At 43.1% G+C, this 21,857-nt stretch overlaps 2 protein-coding genes across 3 annotated transcripts; one reads left to right on the top strand and one right to left on the bottom strand.

Annotated features, from left to right (window-relative positions):
- Window positions 1-2,061: 2,061 nt before the first annotated feature.
- On the bottom strand, window positions 2,062-4,829 carry LOC115406859 (uncharacterized). 2 transcript variants are annotated; one of them, XM_030117110.1, is made up of 8 exons: window positions 4,604-4,829; window positions 4,186-4,307; window positions 3,793-3,931; window positions 3,584-3,705; window positions 3,357-3,467; window positions 3,177-3,283; window positions 2,972-3,062; window positions 2,062-2,901 (listed from the first exon to the last, which is right to left on the bottom strand). In XM_030117110.1, the coding sequence occupies exons 1-8, from the start codon at window positions 4,698-4,700 to the stop codon at window positions 2,785-2,787; spliced, it is 906 nt and encodes a 301-aa protein (XP_029972970.1). In that variant the 5' UTR covers window positions 4,701-4,829; the 3' UTR covers window positions 2,062-2,784. The 2 variants fall into 2 exon arrangements, with proteins under 2 accessions (XP_029972970.1, XP_029972971.1); XM_030117111.1 differs by having other exon boundaries at window positions 2,062-2,898.
- An 8,166-nt stretch (window positions 4,830-12,995) lies between these two features.
- LOC115406600 (4F2 cell-surface antigen heavy chain-like) lies at window positions 12,996-16,498 on the top strand. Its single transcript, XM_030116727.1, has 8 exons — window positions 12,996-13,377; window positions 13,541-13,731; window positions 13,854-14,027; window positions 14,310-14,407; window positions 14,562-14,701; window positions 14,777-15,092; window positions 15,173-15,232; window positions 15,694-16,498. Exons 1-8 carry the CDS (start codon window positions 13,028-13,030, stop codon window positions 16,039-16,041), a joined length of 1,677 nt encoding a protein of 558 aa, XP_029972587.1. The 5' UTR covers window positions 12,996-13,027; the 3' UTR covers window positions 16,042-16,498.
- The last annotated feature ends 5,359 nt before the right edge of the window (window positions 16,499-21,857 follow it).

Genomic DNA, 21,857 nt, shown 5'->3' with positions numbered 1-21,857 from the left:
GGCGATATAATTTCAATATATATTATGATGTAAGAATAATATTGATGATATTTGAAATTAAGTGTAATTATTTTCTATCAAGCAAAATACTTACTTTATTCAGAGAGATTATTGTTAAGTTCACAATAAACAAAGTACGTCAAAATCTATGATAAGATGTAGATATTGCAAAGATGTATTCATAATATCAGGAAATGAATTCAGAATTGAGTTGAAACTTTGGCTGAAATGAAGTTTTCTTGAGGAAATGTTAACGTTCATTAAATTTCAATGTTGACTTTTTTCTTCTATTTCTTGACCTTTATTTGCATGATTGGAGGGTACTTGTTTCCTTTTCCTTAATTTACCTTCGTTTTGTGTTGTTTGATATTATTCCTTAGATTATTTAGCTGTCAAAGTACTGTAGACATTAGAATTACAATAAAAGAAAAATATCAAATTTAATTATTACTGAAAACTGGATTAAAAAAATGAGGCGCTCTTCCTTTATATTTTCTCCGCATTGATGTGCTCCGTGAATGCATCAGGGGAGTGAGTAAGGAGGCGGGGCTTCGTGTTGCTCCGCAATGCCGGTTGGTCAATTCTCCTGTCAGTTCTCTGTTAATCAGCCAATGGTTGTCAATGAAGAGGTCCCGCTAAAGCGCAAGGATCTAAATGTAATGACGTCAGAGAAACAAACGGAAAGGGGCGTGTCATCAGAAGTGGTGCGTCATCAGGGGCGCGAGTCCACCCGCCAAAGAAAAAAATGAATTAGAAATATTTTGGTATTATTGATAAGTTTAATGAAGATTTTATTATTCTTGTACATTAATCTATAAAATGAGTGCATCCACAGTGTTAATTTATCTTCAACCTTTTTGACTCGTGTGTGTTTCTAGCAAATTAGAACAAATTAAATCTTTAGATCGACCTTTTTGACATGTGGTTATAAGATTATTGACAAAATTAAAAAAAAAAAAAAAGCAGAGTTGGATCTTTATTCACTATCTGATTTGGGGGTGGGTGTTTGTTTTGCTTTTCTCCTAAGAATTGTGTGGCCTGGGTTCAGACTGAACCATGGTTGTTTCCTGTAAAGACAGCCCGTGACACAACCTGAATCTTCTACACCAGCTGTCTGCAACCTGCGGCTCTGGAGCCACACGTGGCTTTTTGCCCCTCTGTAGTGGCTCCATGACGCTTTCACTAAATTAAATGTGAATAAACAGTTAAGTTACTTTATCATAGTTACACACCACAATACTATTCAAAAGGACGGTTCAAACTGTATTAAAAAGGTACAAGCAAATCTGTAAAAAAAAAAAATAGCTAAAACCACAAGAAATGGAGAATAAAGGAAGATACAAAACTGATGAAAGGGAGTAAAACGGCTAAAACAGCTACATTTCAAAACTGTCAACAAAAAAAGCTAAAAAAAAGAGGAGCAACACTGTTAAAATCAGGTAAGAAACTTGGTTAAATGCTTAAAAAGGTTCAGTTTTGAACTGTAATTAAAACTTCATAAGTGTATCCTAAGCTATAGTTTTTGAGTGTAAATCATAACTATATATGAAACTCCATAAGCTGCATTAGCCTCATTTTAAAGGTTGAATGTTTATTTATGGCTCCAAACCAACTTGACATATATAGTGGAAAGTCACAAAAATAGCTCTTTGGGTCTAAAAGGTTGCAGATCCTTGTTCTATACTCTCCCAAACTGGCTTTGAAATCATGGATGATGAGCTTCTTGGTGACTCTCTGTGGTTTCAGCTGAAGAACAGTTTTGCTCAGGTTGTGTTTTTTGTCATGTTCACTCTTTGTACGTCTGCAAACCACAGGATCATGTACAATACTGACTTATGTTTTTCAAATCCTGATTGCTCTCACCATTGTCCTGTGATGCACTCAGTGCACAGCATTACTTCAGTTTAATCCAATGTTCAAGATTCATCAGAAGAAAAAAGCCATCTACAGCTACCTGAGGAGAAGATCATTTTCCCCTCAGCTGAACCATCTTGTGCTACCTTTGATGAGTTCGTTACATAACTGTGGAGGACTTTTGGCTCAATTCTTTGCAGATTTGTCTTGATCCTTCGATGTGGGCTCTTCTTATCATTGTGAAGCTGAATTCACCAAGTGTTGGATTGTGCACCCACTAATAGGGAACGTGAGTTGGGATTAGACCGTTGTGACAAAGTCACTGTTACCCTACTGATGATGTGTTGTGGCAATAGCAATTCTAAACCTATCAAATGTTTTTCATCTGTTCTTGAATGTCTTTAAATCATGACAGAATATATTGACTGACGGCATCTCAGCGAACACACTGCAGTTATTCTGTGAAAGTCCGAGTTGTAAAAAAATTCAAATTGATGTGTCATCTATCCTAGTCCCTGGATGTGAGTGTTCTCCAGAACTATCAATTTAAGCAAATTCAATGCTTCCCAATGTTTCCACTGGACAAGCGAGTTCCCTGTCTGTGGATCACACAAATTCAAAATCTAGAAACCTCAGAGAAAATTTTCTATGTGACATCCAGGAACCACAAAGACGGTTGGAAAAAGTTCCTCAAGTAGACAATTCTAATAAGCCAAATAAAATGCAAAGTACAAAAGAGTGTGGCACTGTTTAACACTTTTTATAAACCATATAAAATCATAAAAACCAGTGACACTGTTAGGGGACAGTCAGGGACGTGACTCATCTAAAACCATATGTGTAGAGAAGAGCAGGTTGAACTAGTTCAGTCCACTTTACACAAGCAATATTCACAGCAAGTCACACAACCTCATAAAGGTGGATCTGAGGTCATAAGACCCTGTACAGGTGGATCTGTTTCAAGGTTTCGGTGTCAGCGTCTTTGCCCAGGTAAACATTGTAGTCCACTGGCAGCTCCTCCACCCAGCCGGGTTGCAGCGCCTCCTGCTAGAGACAGCGAGGGGGGTGACTGATGGCGTCACACTGAATCACACCACCACAAGGTTCTACATTGTACCTGCAAAGCGCTCAGACTCTCCTGAAGGCTTGGAACGGTCACGAGAAGACATCCCGATCTCCTGAAGGTCTGCATGATGAACCTCCAGGCTCTGCACACACAGAAAAACACAAACAGCATCATTTTCAAGTGCATTCTTGATTCATTTCTCTCCATGACACTTGACATCTATGTGTAGGACCTGTGTGTACTCGGACCACTTCACCTGACTTGCTCACTGGGCTCCATGAAGTACTCGAATACATTGTTCATTATGAGGACGTCGGCTGTTCGCAGTAGAGCATCCTGTGTGCACACGTCACCGTGGACGACCTGGAGACACACACACATACGATTCAGAAGGTGGCACTCGCAGAAGAAAGTGGCGTCGTCCAGACCGCCTCACCTGAGCCCTGAGATTCATCCCGTATCTGTGCAGCATTTCTTCCTGCAGCCTGACGAAGTCCTGACTGAGCTCCAGACCCAACAGACGGGAGGCCGAGCTGTACACACACCCCTGAACGAATCACACGCGGCTTTACTGCATTCAAGTCAAATGGACTTATTTTTGATCATTTCTGGACGTGCTGCAGTTATAACACGCTTCACAATGTGTTTGTGGTGACCTCTGACCCCGTACAGCACAGCTCCTGTCCTGGAGCCGACGTCGAGCAGCGTGCGCCCGCTCAGGTCGGGCAGAACGTTCTGGAAGAGGAACTGAAGCTCGGCGATGGAGAACGAGTGAGAGATGAAGTCTAGAGGAGGATGAGGAGAAAGGCATGACGGCGCACTCCATACTGCCCCCTGTAGGGTGTTGTGGGATGGGGGGGCCGTGTTCTTACCCAGCGGGGTGGTCTTGGTGGAGCCACAGCTCTGGCAGAACGTCCGGCTCAGCGTTCCGTCCTCACACAGAGAGTCCACCTGGTCTTCATCGTAGAGGAAAGCGTCGACGTGAACCGTCGGCCGAGGCCGCTGCTGCATCTGACACATGGACACTTTCATCACTATCATCACCTTCATCATCATCATCATCAGAATCACCTGGAATTCCAAGTATTTTATGCATTTGAAGAAATTAGTGCTGAAGAAACAAAAATAACGACAAACAGACAAATCAAAAGAAATGATCTGAGGGTTCACACACACATATGACAGGAGGGGATGGCACATATAAGCATCAGAGCATCCAAACTATACAAACATGCAGACACACAGAGGATGGGAGTCAGGAGAACCTTGAGGTGGGCGCTGGTCTCAGAGGGCAGCATGGCGTTCAGGGGCAGGCGGGTTCTCAGGTCATCAGCGATGTTCTGCAGAATCACTCTCCTGTTGTCCTGCAGCAGCTCATCCAGCTCATCTGCAGGCCACACACACACACACACACACACACACACACACACACACACACACACACACACACAGAAATAAACAGATGCACAAAGACACAAAACTGAACACAAACACGCTACATTCCGAGTTTGATTGTACTGCGATCACTAATGTAGATCTCGCTTGTCACTCTGTCACCACGTGAATTTAGAAGACAAAACCCCAGACCGAAGAGGAGAGAAGAGAAGATGACCCTCACACAGATGACAATCTCCGTCTTCTCGTCTCAGATTGGTGAAGTGTGGAGACGCTGGGAGATTCTACCTGAGTTTCTCATCCAGTCCAACAGCTTCGGGACGTCTGCGGGATTCACTCTGCCCAGCAGCAGCTTCAGCTCCGCCTGAGCGGCTTCAAAATCCATGCTGAACCCCAGAGACCGACAGAGACCAGCAGAGACCGACAGAGACCAGTAGAAACCAGCAGAGATCGACAGAGACCAGTAGAAACCAGCAGATTCCACCGGTTCCGATCAGAAAGTCCGACCACAGCTCGTGCCTCCATGAAAGAAACGTGTCTCTTTTTAAGGTGGAGCCGAAACATTCTCGTCATGTTTCTCCACCAAACGACGGTTTACGCGTTAAAATACGGAAACTGAAGAACTTCCACCGAGAAGACATGAAGTCAAACCGGTGTGAGTGACGAAAATCTTCAAAAGAAATTAAGCTCAAATGACTCTTGTAACGCAAATATTCAGACGCCCTTAAAAGAAGTTCCGCCTTATTTTTTTTTCCTTTTAAACTTTATTGAAAACACATATCGTGATTAAAGTTACAGTAGTTGCAGCCACAGTTTATCTGGGTCCTTGAAAAAGATTCCAATCAATGAATAGTAATTTTTAGTCATGTTGTATCAGTAAAGAAAATGTTTGTCATATGTTTTGAATTATAATATAACTAGTGCTGTCAATTTTAATCGTGATTAATCCATTGAGGTCTGCCAATTGGGTCAAAGAAAAGAACTAGAGGATAATAGTGTTTTTTTTTTCCTGACATTGGGACTAATTTATGAGGATTAGATTCTTCATTGCAATTAATCTCAACTTTAAAAAAGTTAATTGTTGACAGTTCTCCATGAATTAATCACGATTAATTGCGATCAATGCGATTAAATTGCGATCAATGCGATTAAAACTGACAGCACTAAATATAACAGAACACTAAAACAACTGAAATTCATCTTCAGAAAAAATATTTGTGTTTTTATCCACAAACAACCCTTTGAATACTGAACACTTGTTGCAGCTTTCCTCAGTTTTTCCATGTTTGCTGTTGCAGATTTTCGTTTTCATTTTTTGTCACCCGTCACTTACCTGCTATCGCATTGATCTCTTAACGTGCCACTGTTTGTGGTGTAAATCATGTGTTGTTTGTTTCACAATTTCAGAAATGTAAGGCAAACAGTGTAAAGTAGCAAAAATGATTTTTACTTTGTATCCTGAACATCCAAACTTTCTCTGAAGTACATGTTCTCCACTTCCAGACAGTTCCACCAGTTGAATGGAAGCTCCTGTTGGTGTGCTCTTGGAAAGGGATTGTGTGGTGGCATTCCTTTTTTAAACTGCTTACTGACCAAGGGTACAGGTATATTTTATCTTGATCCCTCAGATATAGCCATACATATTGTACTGTTTTTTCTGCTCAATAAAGATGTTTGAAATTCTAGTATTTACAATCACATGACCAGCACATCACAAATGTACATTTTGCATAAAGTTTCCCTTTATTTCTCAAAGCAGAATTCTGTGTGCTTTCTTTATAGCGACTACATTTCAAGGTATGTTGAGTTTCTATCTGCTCCATGTGAATCTGAGGGACAGGCCACTGCCGTTGTAGCCCTGGGGTGTTTGGAGAAGCTGAGATGTGCAGGAAGGGCACGAACAGGAATGGCACTGGACACTAGAGCATGGGAGGCTACAACACGGGACACTGGAGCATGGAAGGCTAGAGCCTGCGGGGACACCTCAGGAGAGGGCAGGACCAAGCATGGGAAGCTGACAGGACAGGCTTACTGGGGGCTGGCTGACAGGGACTGAGAGCAGTGACTTACCAGACTGCTACCCCTCCTCCTGCGGTGTTCGTGGAGACAGTCCAGTTGGATGGCCAAGGATATCGGAGAATCTTAATTATGGATCTTCTCCCATATGGCTGACTCATCCTGAATAATGTCCACCAAACCCCGCGACAAACACAGATTTGAGGGCTAACTCATCCCACCCACTCTCAGCTGCCACAAGTCGGAACTCCTCCACATATTCAGCAACTGACCTGCTGTCCAGACCGATAGACAGAAGCCTGCTTGCTGCTGCCTCATGTTCGCGTTGGTCTTCACGCCCCTTGCTCCTCTCAGAGTTGGTTTCAGGTAAGGAAGGGTGAGGGTCTCTGAGGTAGGAGCTCTTGAAGGTGGGGGCTGCGTAGGACAGCGGAACAGGAGGAGACTGGGTGCTGGCCAGGTCCGAAATTCGGCCAGGCCATTGTTTCATTAAGAGAGGTGGACTCAAAATGCCAGACACCACAGTACACGCTAGAAAAACTCATTTCATTGTTCACGAATCAGGAAACAAAGTGCAAAAACCAAAAATCTTTCTGCATGATGTCCAAGGTTCACTGCGGCATGGAGGAGCTGCAGCACAGGGGAGAGGTCCAACAAAAACAGAAGCCACAGAACATGAGGACAAAGTCCACAATAGGCGGTGTAAGACTGCAGCAAGAGCAAAATCCGAAATCGCAGAGACGCAGGAACACAGACATGGAGGCACAGGCATCTAAAGAACACAGCATGAACGCAGATGAACTGACAACCAGTACACTCATGGAGATCCCCGAAGCCCAAGGCACCAGGTGACTGCTATCACACACTCAATCACACTCACTCACTCATGGTTGTGACAGGATGATCCAACTATGCTATGGACCTCTGAAAGAACGAAGCCGATATGAATGAATGTACAGAGGGAATGAACTCTTCGCTGATTATTATTAATGGAGATGAAAGTAAACACAGGAATGAAGGGAAACCGCACAAAGTCACGTTTGACTACGCGAGATTTGGAAGAGTGAGGAGCCGATTCTCTGATGAAGAATCTGCTAGTGTGTGGTCTGTTCCACAGGACACCACATACTAGAAGATCAGGAGAAGAAGATCGGGTGTGATCTGTCTTCTGTTGTGTTCTAGTGTGTGGTCTCTGAATCGGGGAAGATTGAAAAAATCCTGTAGTGTGTACTGGCCTTAAGACTGGGAGGGTGATTCTTTTGCACTTGTTGCAGCAACAAATGACCTGAGAGGTAAAGCAGAGGAGCAGCTGTTGGACTCATGGCTTTAAATTCCTGATTTCAGCTAGTGAATCATGCAGATATTTGGTCCTACCTCTCATGTGACAATCCAGGACCCACTGCTGAGGCCATGCAAATATTGTTCCTCTTTCTAACCGCCTCCCCCTGAGAGTCATCTTGTTCCACTGTGACTGCAGTGAAGAATAAGTACAGCGCTACTTTAAAGTAAGAGGATGATCTTAGAGTTTGTCATAATCACTCCAAGAATCGAACTGTTAAGTAACAGGCTCACACTGTTTAATGTTTGTAATGTGAGTAATTAAATTTTGTGTGATAAGCCTGTAGTTACATATTTACTTTATGACTACATAAATGTGTTTGTCAGTTTTCTGCTAATAAGTCGAATAAGTGGCATTAAATTTGTGTTTAAGTTGAACTGCTCCAGAAAGATTTAACTTGGTTTTTCAAAGAACTAGGTTCATTCGGACTGTGCCATTGTGTTAATATTGTTCATTTTCTGAAATCTATAATAGGTTTAACTTGAAAATTCTGAATGCTGTGAAGTGAAAATGTATAGCTTCAATAAAAAAAAAAACATCTGAAATGATAGAAATTGTATTGCACAAACTTAATTTAGTTAAGTTAATTTCTACTGCACTTCACTGCAAAGAAAATGATAAAGGCCTCAGTGATCAAATGAAGATGTATGAATCGGAAGCAGAGGTGGGAAGTCCAAGCTGCCACTGATGGGAGTAAAAAACAAAACCAGGGCTTTCTTTGGAAGGAATTTGCCCGGATTTCAATTCTTCACATTGTTGCCCAGCTCAAGGCGCAGTACTGCGATAGAGCAGCACTGTAAACCCGAATCAGTTTCCAGAACTCAAAAAAATTGAGGCAAATGATTCCCTCAATTTTTTTGAGTTGGATTTACTTAAAAGTCAAAATTTCTCTTAACTTAAAAGGGTTATTGACTTGTACTTGTACTGTTTGATAACAGTTAACTCAAACAAAACATTCAGCTCAACTCAAAGACTTGCAGTTAGTAGTACTTACATTTTTTGCGTTAAGGTAACTCAATTCTTGTCAGTTATTTTGACTTCAAGTTTTAAGTTCTCCAAAAACTGGATTAAATTCACAGAACTCAGAAAAATAAGTACAAAACCAAATCATTACATGTTCCTCTAACTCAAAATGTATTTGTTTGTGTTATCAATGTTTTAAGTACACAGATCACGATCACATCAAATACACTGCGTTTGTTTCCTAAAAAACATGCCTCTCCAAAAATGGAGTTTAACTAATTCTCACAAAACTCATTTCTGCCACTTCTTCCCTTTTGGGGTTGCAGGCAGCTGCAGCCGATCCCAGGTGCTGTGGGCAAAGGCAGGGTAATCAGCTGACATTTAGGACAGACAACCATTCACTCACACCTCAGAGCAATTTAGGGTGACCAGTTAACCTGACATGCCTGTTTTTGGATTGTGAGGAGGAAGTCAGAGTACCCAGAGAGAACCCCCACACACACACACAGGGAGAACATGCGAACTCCACACAGAAAGGCCCCGAGTTCCAGGCGGTATTTGAACCCAGGACCTTCTTGCTGGAAGACAAGAGCGCTAACCACTGCGGCCACAGTCTAAACCAACTTAAGTAACAACTTTAACTAACTTAACATTCCAAATTCCTTGTTCAGCCTTCTAAATGTGTCTGGCCACTTCAATTATCAGAAACAATAATAAAGATTAAATAATGACAAAATTAGAATCTTTCATTACAGTTAAAGAAAAGGTGTGTGCTTTTAGCATCTATTCCTGAGTAAGGCAGCAGAGCAGCAGTTCAGTTCAGCAGCAGTTTTTTTTGTTTTGGTTTGTTTTTTTTTACCCTCTGTCGTGGTAGTCAGTGCACGGAATAAAAAATTCTGGATTGCCTTCAACACATAAGTAATTGATCATAGAAATCAGTTGTAATCACAGCCTATAAAACAGTAACTGATTGGATAATGAAAATAAAAAAAAAAAATAAAATTAATGCTCTTTCTCTTTCACTATCATCTATGCATATGACACTTTTTCGTAATTGATTTGGAATGTTAAATTACTTATATGACAAAGACAATGTTTTTTGTTTAATTATCCGTATTTGAAACAATATAAATAACAGGATTTTATAGCATGTAATTAAATTACTTTTTTTAAGTTGACTTTAAGCGATGTTTTTGAGTTATGCGTGCTTATATATAAGTATAGTTCAATTAACTCTAAGGTTATCAGTTAGAGACACTCAAAAGCAAGAACATGTTATACAAACTTAATATAATTAAGTCAGAACAACTTTTTCTAAAACTTTGAGCATACTCTACTTAATCTATTTAATTATTTTGAATATTCGGGTTTACAGTGAGATTGACTGTGAAGACTCAACTTCAAACACAGGATTTGATGTCACTGAAACTTATTTCACGAGGCAACAAAGTGGTTTTAATTTCTGCGCTAAGAGAAATATTTTTAGATAGTGTGGGGGAGATTCTCCCAAAACGGTTCCAGGGAGCGAGTACTGAAGCAACAGGCTGCAGGCCACCCACATCAGAGGGTAGATGTTAAAGCTCGGGTAGACGATGCTGTCCAAAAGCACTTTTTGTCATACTGAGTGAAACGCTCCTTGCCCCCTGGGAGAAGTCAATACATTATGTGGACGGAAAAAGGTGCGGAAAAAATCTGACAACTGTAGCGGCCATAGGACAGTAAAAACTCCGACCAATCAGAAGGCAGGGACCGCTCTTAAGAAACCAATCAAATCCCTTCGCCGTTCTACCAGCCCCCTGCGCGTACATTTCAATGGCGTGCACTGGCCCTGGTTCAGTGCGCGCGCGCGTTGCCAAGGCGCTCTCGGCGCTCGCGTGAAAAATAGAACGAAGGGGAGCGGGCGCGCTGCGCTCCTATGCGCGTTGTGTGCGGGCAGTCAGAAAGGTTAATAACATTGGAGGCGATCACAAACTCCGCGCGCGCCGCGCTTCTGCGTCCAGTGCGTTCGCTCCCAACGGGAGCTCCTCCAATGGGGTGGGAGCTGGGCGGAGCCTCGGGGAGATGCTACATTCGTGCTACATGCTAGTGTGACCGGATGGTTTTGTATTTGAGAAAATTCCCACACACTTGCAAGTTTGTGAACGCACCGCACGCAGGCAGCGTCTTCCCTACCCTGATTAGTTATTAGGTACAGGTGTGCGACAAACAGGAGAAGCGCTGGGGAAGTCGCGTGGCTGTGCTCGGGGTCTGAGAGCACTAAAGTTGTGTGCCGGGGGTGAAGTCCTCTGCAGAGATGTGGCCTCTGATGAGGACTTAAGAGACCGTCTTAAGTTTTTGTTGCTCGCTGAGTGGCTGGAGCTGACAATAGAAAAAAGGGGAATAGCCACTGAGGCTCTATTATGCTCATTTCTTGTTTTAGAATTTAATAAATAAAATACTGCATGCTCTAACTAACAGTCAAACAGAAAGCACTTTAACCCGCATTTTATGCCACATAGAAGCACAAGCCACTTTTAATGAATGCACAGCACTTAGCAGTATTTAGGATTTACAGCTTTGTTTGTTTACCCTTTGGATTTTGTTAGTAACTTTGGTTTGGTTAATTTGAGTTGTGTATTAATTTGATTTACTATTTTGCTTTACTAATTTGAGTTTTTTGTATTTCCTAATTAACTTTATAGTGTGAGCTATTCATTGTTGGTTTTAGAGTTTTGTGGAAATAAAAGAAATAGTTTTATTATTGTAAATAAGTCAATAGATTCAATGTAATTCACTATCTGCCTTTTGTCCTAATTGTAAGCCAGGACTGACCTGTGTGTTCTTGGCATAAATTTGATACCCTCTGCTACACTAGTTTTCCAAGATCTCCGAGCCTAGCTTTAATATTGATAAAAAGATTCAATGCTTTTCTGTACTGATTAGATGGTGGTTTAATTTCCTGAGCAAAGGCCATAAACAGGGTTTTTTTTCTGGCTTTGCTCTGTTACTACTGATACCTGACGTACTGGCGAAAACCGATATTAATTCTTTGCCACAGGAAACAGTGGCAGAGGAAGTTTATGCTCTAGTGAGGTAGCTATTCAAGAAGAGAGGCTGGAATTCATTGATAATAATAATTCTCAAATATAATTCAATGCCACCAAGTTTTTCAGTCCTAAATAATCACATGTTGCTGATTTAAAACTAAGCGTAAATCCAAATTTGAACTATGTCAAAATGTGTTTTAAAAACTTGAAAAAGACAGACTTATTTAATATACAGTACCTGTGCATAAATAAGAACAATATTTGTGATAAATAAAAAAAAAGGTATTACATTATTTTCAAAGAGAAGTAGGGTGTGAATACCATTTGCTGATATTAATGTCTGTTAATAGACATACTATTTAACTGGTGTAGGAAGTATGGTGTAAGTTTTATTTTTCCATTTACCAGGCTGTCCTCTATTCCACTTCCGCTATTCTTTTTGTTGTCGTGACATTGAAGCTGTGTGTGTGTGTGTGTGTGTGTGTGTGTGTGTGTGTGTGTGTGTGTGTGTGTGTGTGTGTGTGTGTGTGTGTGTGTAGTTTAACTGACTCAGCGGTCTGCTTGAGGTCTGTTGAGTCAGCTAAAACCCACAGTGTTTTTACACACAGCCTGGTCTGTATTAAGTATCCACATTCTGGTCTCAAGTAAAAGTATCTGTACAACAAACAGAAAGTACTCATTCATAAATAATTTTCAAAAGTACTCATGAGTTTTAATTCTTATTCTTTACACAGGTTTACACTTGATTTCAGTTAACAGTTCAGAAACCTGCTTCTTGAAAGAAATGCTGTAATGTTCAGATTATACAGTATCTTCCATCCACAAATTGATGCAACTTGAAGACGATGGATGGATAAATGGAGTCTGAATAGAAACAGAATCTGATTTTGATTTTTCTCTGTTTGAAATTTGGTTCTGAGTCATAAACTGTAAAATAATCAAAGTTACATGTTTTCTATCACATCTCTATTATCTTTTTTTTTCTTTTGTGATCATTTTTGATCTCATATTCAAAACTGGAGTAGGCCGGTTTAATGACGCCTTCAGGTGCACTCAGAAATGTCCACGTGCTCTTCGACAGAATCCATCAGAAACAGTTAAGCCCCTGATGTCGATGACTTTTGACTCGCATTTGAATTAAAATGCTATTATGAAGTTCAGCTGCGGTTTAGTGAATCTTATCCGTAACTATAACGCAATAAAATATGATCGTAGGAAAAGAGGATGATCTGAAATGAAGCGTGATAGTGAGTTGTCCGATGCTATTGAAAGCAGCATCATCGCATCTCAGACAGACGGACAGGAGAACGGCAGCGGCACGAGCCGAGAAAAGACCGGGAGCAGCGACTCACAGCACTGACTGTTACCGGGATGAACACCGAGGAGACAAACGTGGATGCACCGAGCAGAGAGGATCCTGGACCAGAGGACCGGGACCTGGACCAGGACCCGGCTCCGGCTCCGGCTCCGCTCCCTGCGGATGCTGATGCGACGGAGGCCGATGTGAGCGAGGCGGACCTGGACCAGGAGGAGCAGGAGAAGCAGCCGATGACCGGGGGAGGAGAGCGGGCCGCAGAGGCTCCTGCAGCCGGCGGAGAGGCGGAGAAGAACGGATCCGTGAAGCTGAAGATCCCGGAGGAGAAGGAGGATGATGATGAGGAGGAGGTGAAATTCACCGGGCTGAGCAAAGAGGAGCTGCTGAGGGTGGCAGGCACCCCGGGGTGAGGGGGAGGCAGGGCGCTGCCTCCGCGCACACACACACACACACACACACACACACACACACACACACACACACACACACACACACACACACACACACAAATCCTCATGGACATTTTTTTTTTCTTCATTTGTGTGTGTGTGTGTGTGTGTGTGTTGCAGATGGGTGCGGACCCGCTGGGCCCTGCTGGTGGTCTTCTGGCTGGGCTGGTTGGGGATGCTTATTGGCTCGGTCCTCATCATCCTGCATGCCCCACGCTGCAGAGAGCTCCCCTCCACCCGCTGGTGGAACCACGGAGCGCTGTACCAGGTGGGAGACGTCCGGGCCTTCAGCGACACACACAACCTGAGGGGTGAGAGCAGCTGCTGCTACACAACTGCTGCACAACTACTACACAACTGCCTAGCGCGACACAGCTGCACCCTCACAGTGACCTGAAGATTCAGTACACCTCCCCCTCCTGCCCCCCCCCAGGTGTGGAGCAGAAGCTGGAGCTGCTGGCTCAGCTGAAGGTCTCGGGTCTGGTGGTGGGTCCGGTCCACGAGGCCCCTGCCGACGATGCCCTCGGCCTGAGGTTCGAGGAGGTCTCGTCAGAGGCCGGATCCCTGGAGCAGTTCAAGAGTCTGATCCAGGCCGCACACAAGAGGGGTGAGGAGGGGGGAGACACGCAGGGGGGGGGGCAGAGTCAAAGTCGAGGTGTCTTTGCTTTGAAGAGGTGACTTGTCACTAAATATAGCGGAAAGTTCTAATGAGGTCTGGTCATTATGTACTTAATACATGAACTGTCTTTATAAAGGAGCCTAGTTGTTTATATGTAAATATGTTTGAAAATGTTATGATTTACAACATGTTGTGAATTACATGTCTGGAATAAAACTGATGGTGACCATGAACCATGGTAACGCTGACACCCTCTCCCCAACTGTGCAGGTATCTCAGTGGTTCTGGATCTGACTCCAAACTACCGGGGATCATCTGGACCCTGGTTCTCCAGCAGCAGCGTCACCAACGTGGCCGAGAGGCTGAAGGTGAGACACTCACCTCCACGCACACGGCCACACAGGGGCAGAAATGGTCACGGATTGACGAATGAAGTCAGATAAAATCACGTGGTCATCTCAGAACATTACAGCTTCTTTCCTTCTGTTTCCCTCCCTCCTCCATCTGTCGCCTCCTCCTCAGTCTGCTCTGGTCTTCTGGCTCAGTGAAGGTGTGGATGGCGTGCAGTTGTCAGGGCCGGAGCTTGTCTCCAAGGAGGCACCGTCCCTGTGGGCGGACATCAGAGCCATCGTTCAGAATGGGACGGAGGGGCGTCCGGGCAGGTCCAGTGTTTCTTTGGTTCTGGTATTGCTCTCTCTGTCTCTGGGGGTCTCATGAGATCTCTGACGTGGTTTCAGGCTGCTGATTGGCGTCACCGAGCAGTCCTCGGCCGAAGACGTCTCTGACCTCCTCTCCTCCACCGGCGTCGACCTGCTGATCTCCCGGGTGCTCCTCTCCCCCGAGGCGGACGCCTTGGAGCGCGCTCAGTCCGTGCAGCAGCTGTACTCGAATCACAGTCAGCTGAATCTGGCCTGGAGCCTGGGTGGCCGGGCCAAGGGGCACCTGGCCACCCTAGGGGGTCCGGCCCTGGTCCGGCTGTACCAGCTGCTGCTGCTCACACTGCCGGGAACTCCGGTGTTCAACTATGGAGACGAGATCGGGCTCATGGATGAGGTGAGCTGAGCTCTCACAGCTTAAACGTTAATTAATGTTTTCTCCTGGTTGGTTCTGAGCGTCTCGCTTCTGTTTCACAGGAGAACAAGTTTCCCATGATGCTTTGGGATTGGGATGATCAGCTGAATGAAACTCTGCAGGTAAACCCACAAACTATTTCTCACCTACTGAGTACAAGTATAAGCTTGTGTGAGTGTTGTGTGTACTATATGAGACGCTTCTCCTCCAGTAAACAGGTCAACTGAAGTAAATTTAAGTGAATGACTTTAGACTGCTTTGACAGATAATAAAGCAGCTTTGAAACATCTTTTGTGTATTTGACAAAAGTAAGGACCTCTCATAATTTAGTAACTCTTATAGAGGTATTTCTTGTATCATCAGTTGTAGCTCCAGTATTTCCATTTCCTACTTTCAGTTTTAACAGTTCTCTCAATACTAACAATATTATCAATACTAACTTTAGTAGTGTTAGAGGTAAAACTAGCTACATATCAGCGGTAGTAAGAGTACATTAGTAATAGTTTGAGTTCCAGTAGTAATGTTGGTAACAGTATTGAGTTTTCTCAGCAGTGTAACTTGCAGTACCTCTCCCATCCTGCAGGAGGAGCGCGCCGAGCAAGCGTCCTGTCGCAAGTTCTTCCGCAGCCTGAGCGAGCTGCGTGTGAAGGAGCGCTCGCTGATGTTCGGAGACTACCTGCTCCTCTCTAACTCCTCCTCCTCGCTGGCGTACTTGCGCTCGTGGGATCAGAGCACCCGTTTCCTCGCCGCCTTCAACTGGGCGCCGGACACCGCCGTGCTGCAGCTGAGCGACCCGGCGCTGCCCCTGCAGGCCGTGGTGGTCCTCAGTACCAACAGCAGCGCGCTGCCGGTCCAGAGCAGCGTGGCCCTGAGGAAGCTGCGGCTCGGCCCCGGGCAGGCCGCGCTCTTCAGCTTTCCCTACAGTGGCTAAGGGGCCATCACAGCTTCAGCGTCTGATAATCCCTACAAGTACATCTAAAAAAATAAAGATATGATGAAAAATATCAATATCTCATCAAATGAAATTGAAATATTATATGGATTCATTATATATAGAATGAATATTTCAATATATATATATTTTTTTTTATTGAAATTTGATTAATTGTGGTTCAGACAATGAAATCACAAAATCCACTGTCTCATAAATTTAGAACATTACATAAAACTTTCTGTTACAATAGTTGGATACAGCAGTCTGTGAACAACCAGCTTCTTTCACAGTGACCTTTAGTGGCTTCCTCTCCTTATGTCAGAGACTGCCTTCTGGACGTCTGTCAAGTCAGCAGTCTTCCCCATGATTGCAGCCTTCAGACCATCCATCATGCCATCCATCTATTATCTATGCTGTATTTATTAGCTGTTTACAGTGTGACACTGTGACTTTCCAATATTGAACTTTTTCACAATATTCTAATTTTCTGAGACAGTGAATTTTGTCTTTGTTTTTTTTTCTGTGAGCCATTACCATCCAAATTTCAAGAAATAAACATTTGAAAATTTCATTTAATATGTAATGAATCTATTTGACATTTGGGTTTCAATTTCTAAAATGAGCGACAAAAAATATAAATTTTTTTCACGGTATGTTTTTTTTTTTTATATGTACCTGTAAATGTGGCCCATTGCTCCCTGATAATATCCCAATGACAGATCAATATTACGCCACTGATATCCTGATGTTACCCCGAAGTTGCCTCACAGACAGGAAGTGCTGACTGAATGTTGATTGTTGATCTGTGAGCAGGAACCTGCAGTCAGGCCAGTTTTCCATGTTTGCTGATGATTCTCTGTCGTTCACAAGTGTCTCAATATAAATGTGATGGAATCTGTGAAAAATAAATGTGAAGCAAAGTGACTCTCACTCACTGAATCACTCACACACGCACACACACACTTCTCTCTTCATTTGGTGTTGTGGGAATGTCTGGAGACTCACGTCGTGAGCGTGGTGACTCACACAGACTCAGGCTGTAGTGTCACAGTGTGTCCTGCAGAGGACAGCAGAGAGTTTCTCAGTGGTCCACAATCCATTGGAAAAAGGGATGACTGTCACTGTCACTTCCTGTTGGGGTCACGACCACATTTTAAACATCAGAGTGGGGATTGGACCCCTTTGCAAATACAGTAGTGCCACAGTATCACAATTTGGTGCCGAGGAAGTGCCAGGACGAAAGGATTACAACAGACCAAAACTGTACAAGACCGTTATTAAAAATAATGAAGACTTGCACGATAAACACAATAACCAGGTTGGATACGAGGACAGTGACTAGACAGTTCACTGAAAAAGGAAAGAACCATCGCACCTTCAGCAGTTAGATCACCCTCACAGATTTTGTTTACTTTTGCGGCAGGGTGTCAAACTCGCTTGACGGTTCCTGTCATGAGCGTTCTCAGCTCCCTCAGTGTTGCAGACGTCCCTATCCTCAAACCCCTCAGTCTGCCACATGCAGAGAGAAGTGATTGACTGAGTGACAGTGAAAGTGTGCAGTCAGTCCCACTAATGCTGTTCCCAGAGACCACCCCTGTACTCACCCCTGCTGCTGAGCCATGACCTGCTTCTGTACCACATGCACTCAAATTTGGAACAGGTTGTTGGTATGCTGTGATGGTGATGGCTTTTTCCAGCTGAGAACACATACAGTCTACCCAGCCCCAAGTGGGACACCACATCGGACCTTCTTCTGTCCAACTGCTCACTTCCTTGGGTTGGCTGTGAGCCTCACCTGTATCAGAGTCTGGAGTACTGCATTCCCACCATGCTGAGGTCTCAGGTCCAGGGTCGATTGAAATTTTCCTTTCTGCTCCCAGTTTTTATTCAGAAGGTCCAGCACCCCAGTGTACAGGCGCGTGGGAAGGTGTTTTCAGTAGAGGGGGCTGGCAACTGAATGAATGGAGTGACACATTGCATTTTTCCCCCTGCTGTATAGCGCATGGCACTCAGGCTACTGGCTGGAAGCCATATGATACACACAAATAAGTAATAATAACTTCTAACAAATACACATTTTATTACATTACTTCTCCATAAGGTCGGCAGCAATTCACCATATGACAAGAACAGATGAGAACAAAAACACTTTCACAGCAGTAAATCACTGCCGTTTTAAGCGCTGTCCTTGGTGCTGAAGATGCCTGCAACTTGCAGGTAAAGCAGAGCACACATCTGTTTCTGAAACATAATGTAACCATCTCCATTCTTCAAGCCATCCTCGCTGGAACGATCTCTCAAAACTTTACGAGCCAAATCTTCTTCAAGTGACCCTGGCAGCACCCCCTTCCTACGCTAGTGCCAGTGTCTGGCTTTCTTTGAAGCGATGGTTAATGGTAAAAAATGTGTGGAGGCCCTGGGGAGTCTATCTACCACACTGCGAACTGAGTCGAGCCGTCAACCACAAATATGTTCGTCCTCATGAATGAATTTGTGGGTCATTGAATTCAAGGTTTTATTCCGATATTCAACAAAACCCAGTTTGTGAATGGTACATGCTAGGCTGATTAATAGCCAGCACTTCATGTTCCATCCTGTGAGACATGAACGAGGTGTTCTTAGAGACACTCTGCGCTGTATGATGGGTTTAATTCAGTCTTTGAAACACAACAGCTTGAGACACCTGCTCTCACATCCATCTCAACCTGTAGTACGGAAGATAATTTGTTAGCTCATCTAATCAAGGTCATTGGGTTTCTTCAGAAACTGAAAAAGAAGAAATTTCTCCTTGTGAGATCAGGAAAAGAAAACTTTATGTTTGAGGAGACAAAATTCGAATGAGTGTGTATGTGTATGCGTGTAGATGATGAAAATGCAAAACTTTGCGTCTTGGTCGGTCTGTTTATGTCAGGAAGGTTGTCTGAGTTACCAGAAATTGAACTTAAAAAAAACCTCACTTCAACTACATTTTTGTGTAGAAAGTGGAAATCGTAACTTTTCTGAAATCTGACTGTGCACTCTGGTCATGGCAAGTAGTTCTGTGCATGAATGTTGCATTTAGCAGCACTTCTCTAATAAAGTATACATGTAGATCATTATCTAGATTACATGACATATTTTATTTATAAACAACAACACTGAGAGGGCCAAAATGACGGAGGAAGATAGTTTAAAGGAGCTTTAATATTTACAGGGCGCTGTTCTTTTCATGTTTATACATAAGTGGTTTTACTACACAGCACTCATTAGTGGCCCTACAGTACATACTACATTGTTTTCTGCTCTTTAAATTTGAAATGATTGCTGAAAACAGCAGTTGCTGTGTAAACTTGAAACTTTTCTGAAAAGAAAATGCAAAAAAAATGCTTACAAAGTAGTGTGAACAGAGCCTTAATCAAAGTCATTCGAATCCATAACGAATTCCATCTCTAGTCACATCAATCCAGTTAATGAATTTCTGTTCGGGGTTTTGTATTTTGCACCACAGGGTGTCTCCAGAAGTCCAGATTTACCACCATGTCCCCTGAAGGTGTTCCTCTACTGTTCAGAAGAATAAATTAATCATATCAAAAGTGCTCACTTTCAGTTTCTTCTTTCTCTATCATCGCTTTAAGTTCTAAGTTAAAAACACACTTAGAACCTCTGTTCCCGCCATTCCCCCCAGGAGACCCGCGAAAACATGCAGCATCACACATGTGAGCGGTGACATTCGCGTGCTCGTGCCGCCTCCGAGCGCGCGCGGGAGCGCGCAGAGTCCGCGTTACGTTAGTTAGAAATTCCGTGCACGGGAACACAATCCGTGATCCCTTCAAAATAAAAGGCCGCCAAGTGACAATTAAGTTTTTGACACTTCTGAAGTCTTAAAGAACTTCCTCAAAGTGGTTTTAATGAAAGAATGAACATGACACGATGAAAAACATGACATATCCTCTCCCAGTGGAGGAGTTTGAGTATCCCTGCTCACCGTAAACCAGGGATGTCAACCAAGAAGTCCGAGGGCCAAAATCAACCCATCAGGGCCTCCAGTCTGTCTCACCCCGAACCAATACAACAGTTTGTAAAACCTTTGTAGAAAACTTTGATTAAAAAAATTTGTGAGAATGGCAGAAATTGTGATCGAAGCTGAGATATCGGTGATACTGCCATGAAAGTTAGATAACTTGTTGGTATCAAACTGGCATCATGCTGTCAGGTTGAGTTTGAAAAAACATGCATGAAGGAACAGCTGTCTTGACATTTCACTGCTTTGTTAAAAAAAAATTTCATGGAGCAATTGTTGGGTTTTGTAAAAAATATACACATTCTTATATGCTCTGTTCCACAACTAAAAAACAACTTTTCATTAAAGGTTATTATGGCACTACTTTACCAGTGCAGCCCACTCCAGATAAACTTGGGCAGTATGTGGCCCCTGAACTAAAATGTGTTTGACATTCCTGTCCCAAACAGCTGAATGAGGACAGATGTGTTGGAAGATGTTTCGCCTCTTATCCAGGTTGCTTCATCAGTTCACACTGTTTTCTTCACTGGACTGATGAGCTGAGTGAAGCTGTGACATGCTTCAGAGCAGAGGACTTTCACGCAGATGTTGTAAATGGTGTACAGTACATGTTGTATTTACATAGAGCCACATAAATTGTAGTCTGAGTTTATACCTGTCACTGCAAAGATAAAAGGTGTAAAAATATACAGAGGAAACAAAAGCATTCGTACAGGACATTGACACAAAAACAGCACCTGCTGCAGTTGGAATGTCAGGTGGTGTGGCAGTAAGTGATATTGAGTTTAAGCAGGAAGGTTGAGGGTTGAAAAGTATTTTCCTTTTTGTATATGTGTGTGAATGTGTTTCCTCACACAATCTTAGAATAAAAGTTTGCTGACTCAAAAGGCCCAAATATGCTTGATGCTAAATACAAAGGCAACTAGAATTTGACACTCAGACAGCGCAGACCTCCGCCACAGCTCAAATCAGTCACCAGCAACAATAAGAACACCATATATAATAAAAAAAACATTTATTTCTGCCCAACACAAACAATGTATGGGAGAAAGCTGTTTGTTGCATGTTCATATCTCAATGTGTTTCCTCACAGTGACTGACACTCCGGAATCCCCCTATTTTTGTCTGTTCTGGATCCTGGTATTCGGAATACTTCCGTGATCTGGATCAGCAGCTGATATCTGTTAGAGTCATTGAAGAACTTACACTGCAATTGTTTGCTAAGCCCCCTTGTCATTTATTGTTGAGTTATGCCCAACTATGTCAAAGACTGCCCTATCTCTCAATGACTCAAAGAATCCTTTAAAAAATTCCTGGATCCAGACAGTGATCCGGATCATCACCAAAATTTAATGGATTCTAAGTTAGCTCAAGACCCACCTTTCCACAGAGTTTCATTGCAATCCGTCCATAACTTTTTCCGTAATGTTGCTAACAAACCAACCAACCAACCAACTGACATGATTACATAACCTCCTTGGTGGAAGTAAATATAAGAACATCTTTATCTCCGCCAAGGAGGTTATGTAATCACGCAGCAGGGCTCCACTCCGATCACACCCCCGATCACAATGTTGTTTGATTATATATGGTGTTCTTATTGTTGTTGGTGACTGATTTGACCTGTGGCAGAGGTCTGCGCTCTTTGAGTGCCAATTTCTAGTTTATGTTGTAATTTCATACATCTCCAAGGAGCTTAAACTGTGCAATACCACTGATGACCTGTGCGGGGGAGTGTTGTGTAGAAAAGCTTATGTGTCGCCAGTGAACGCATCAAAAAAGAAGACAGAATGCGCTATTTCTAAAGACTGTC

This window comes from Salarias fasciatus, chromosome 19, assembly GCF_902148845.1.
Source record: "Salarias fasciatus chromosome 19, fSalaFa1.1, whole genome shotgun sequence".
Classification (NCBI taxonomy): Eukaryota; Metazoa; Chordata; class Actinopteri; order Blenniiformes; family Blenniidae; genus Salarias; species Salarias fasciatus.
Note: the sequence above shows the minus strand (reverse complement) of the source record. Positions and strands in the feature narration are given on the sequence as shown.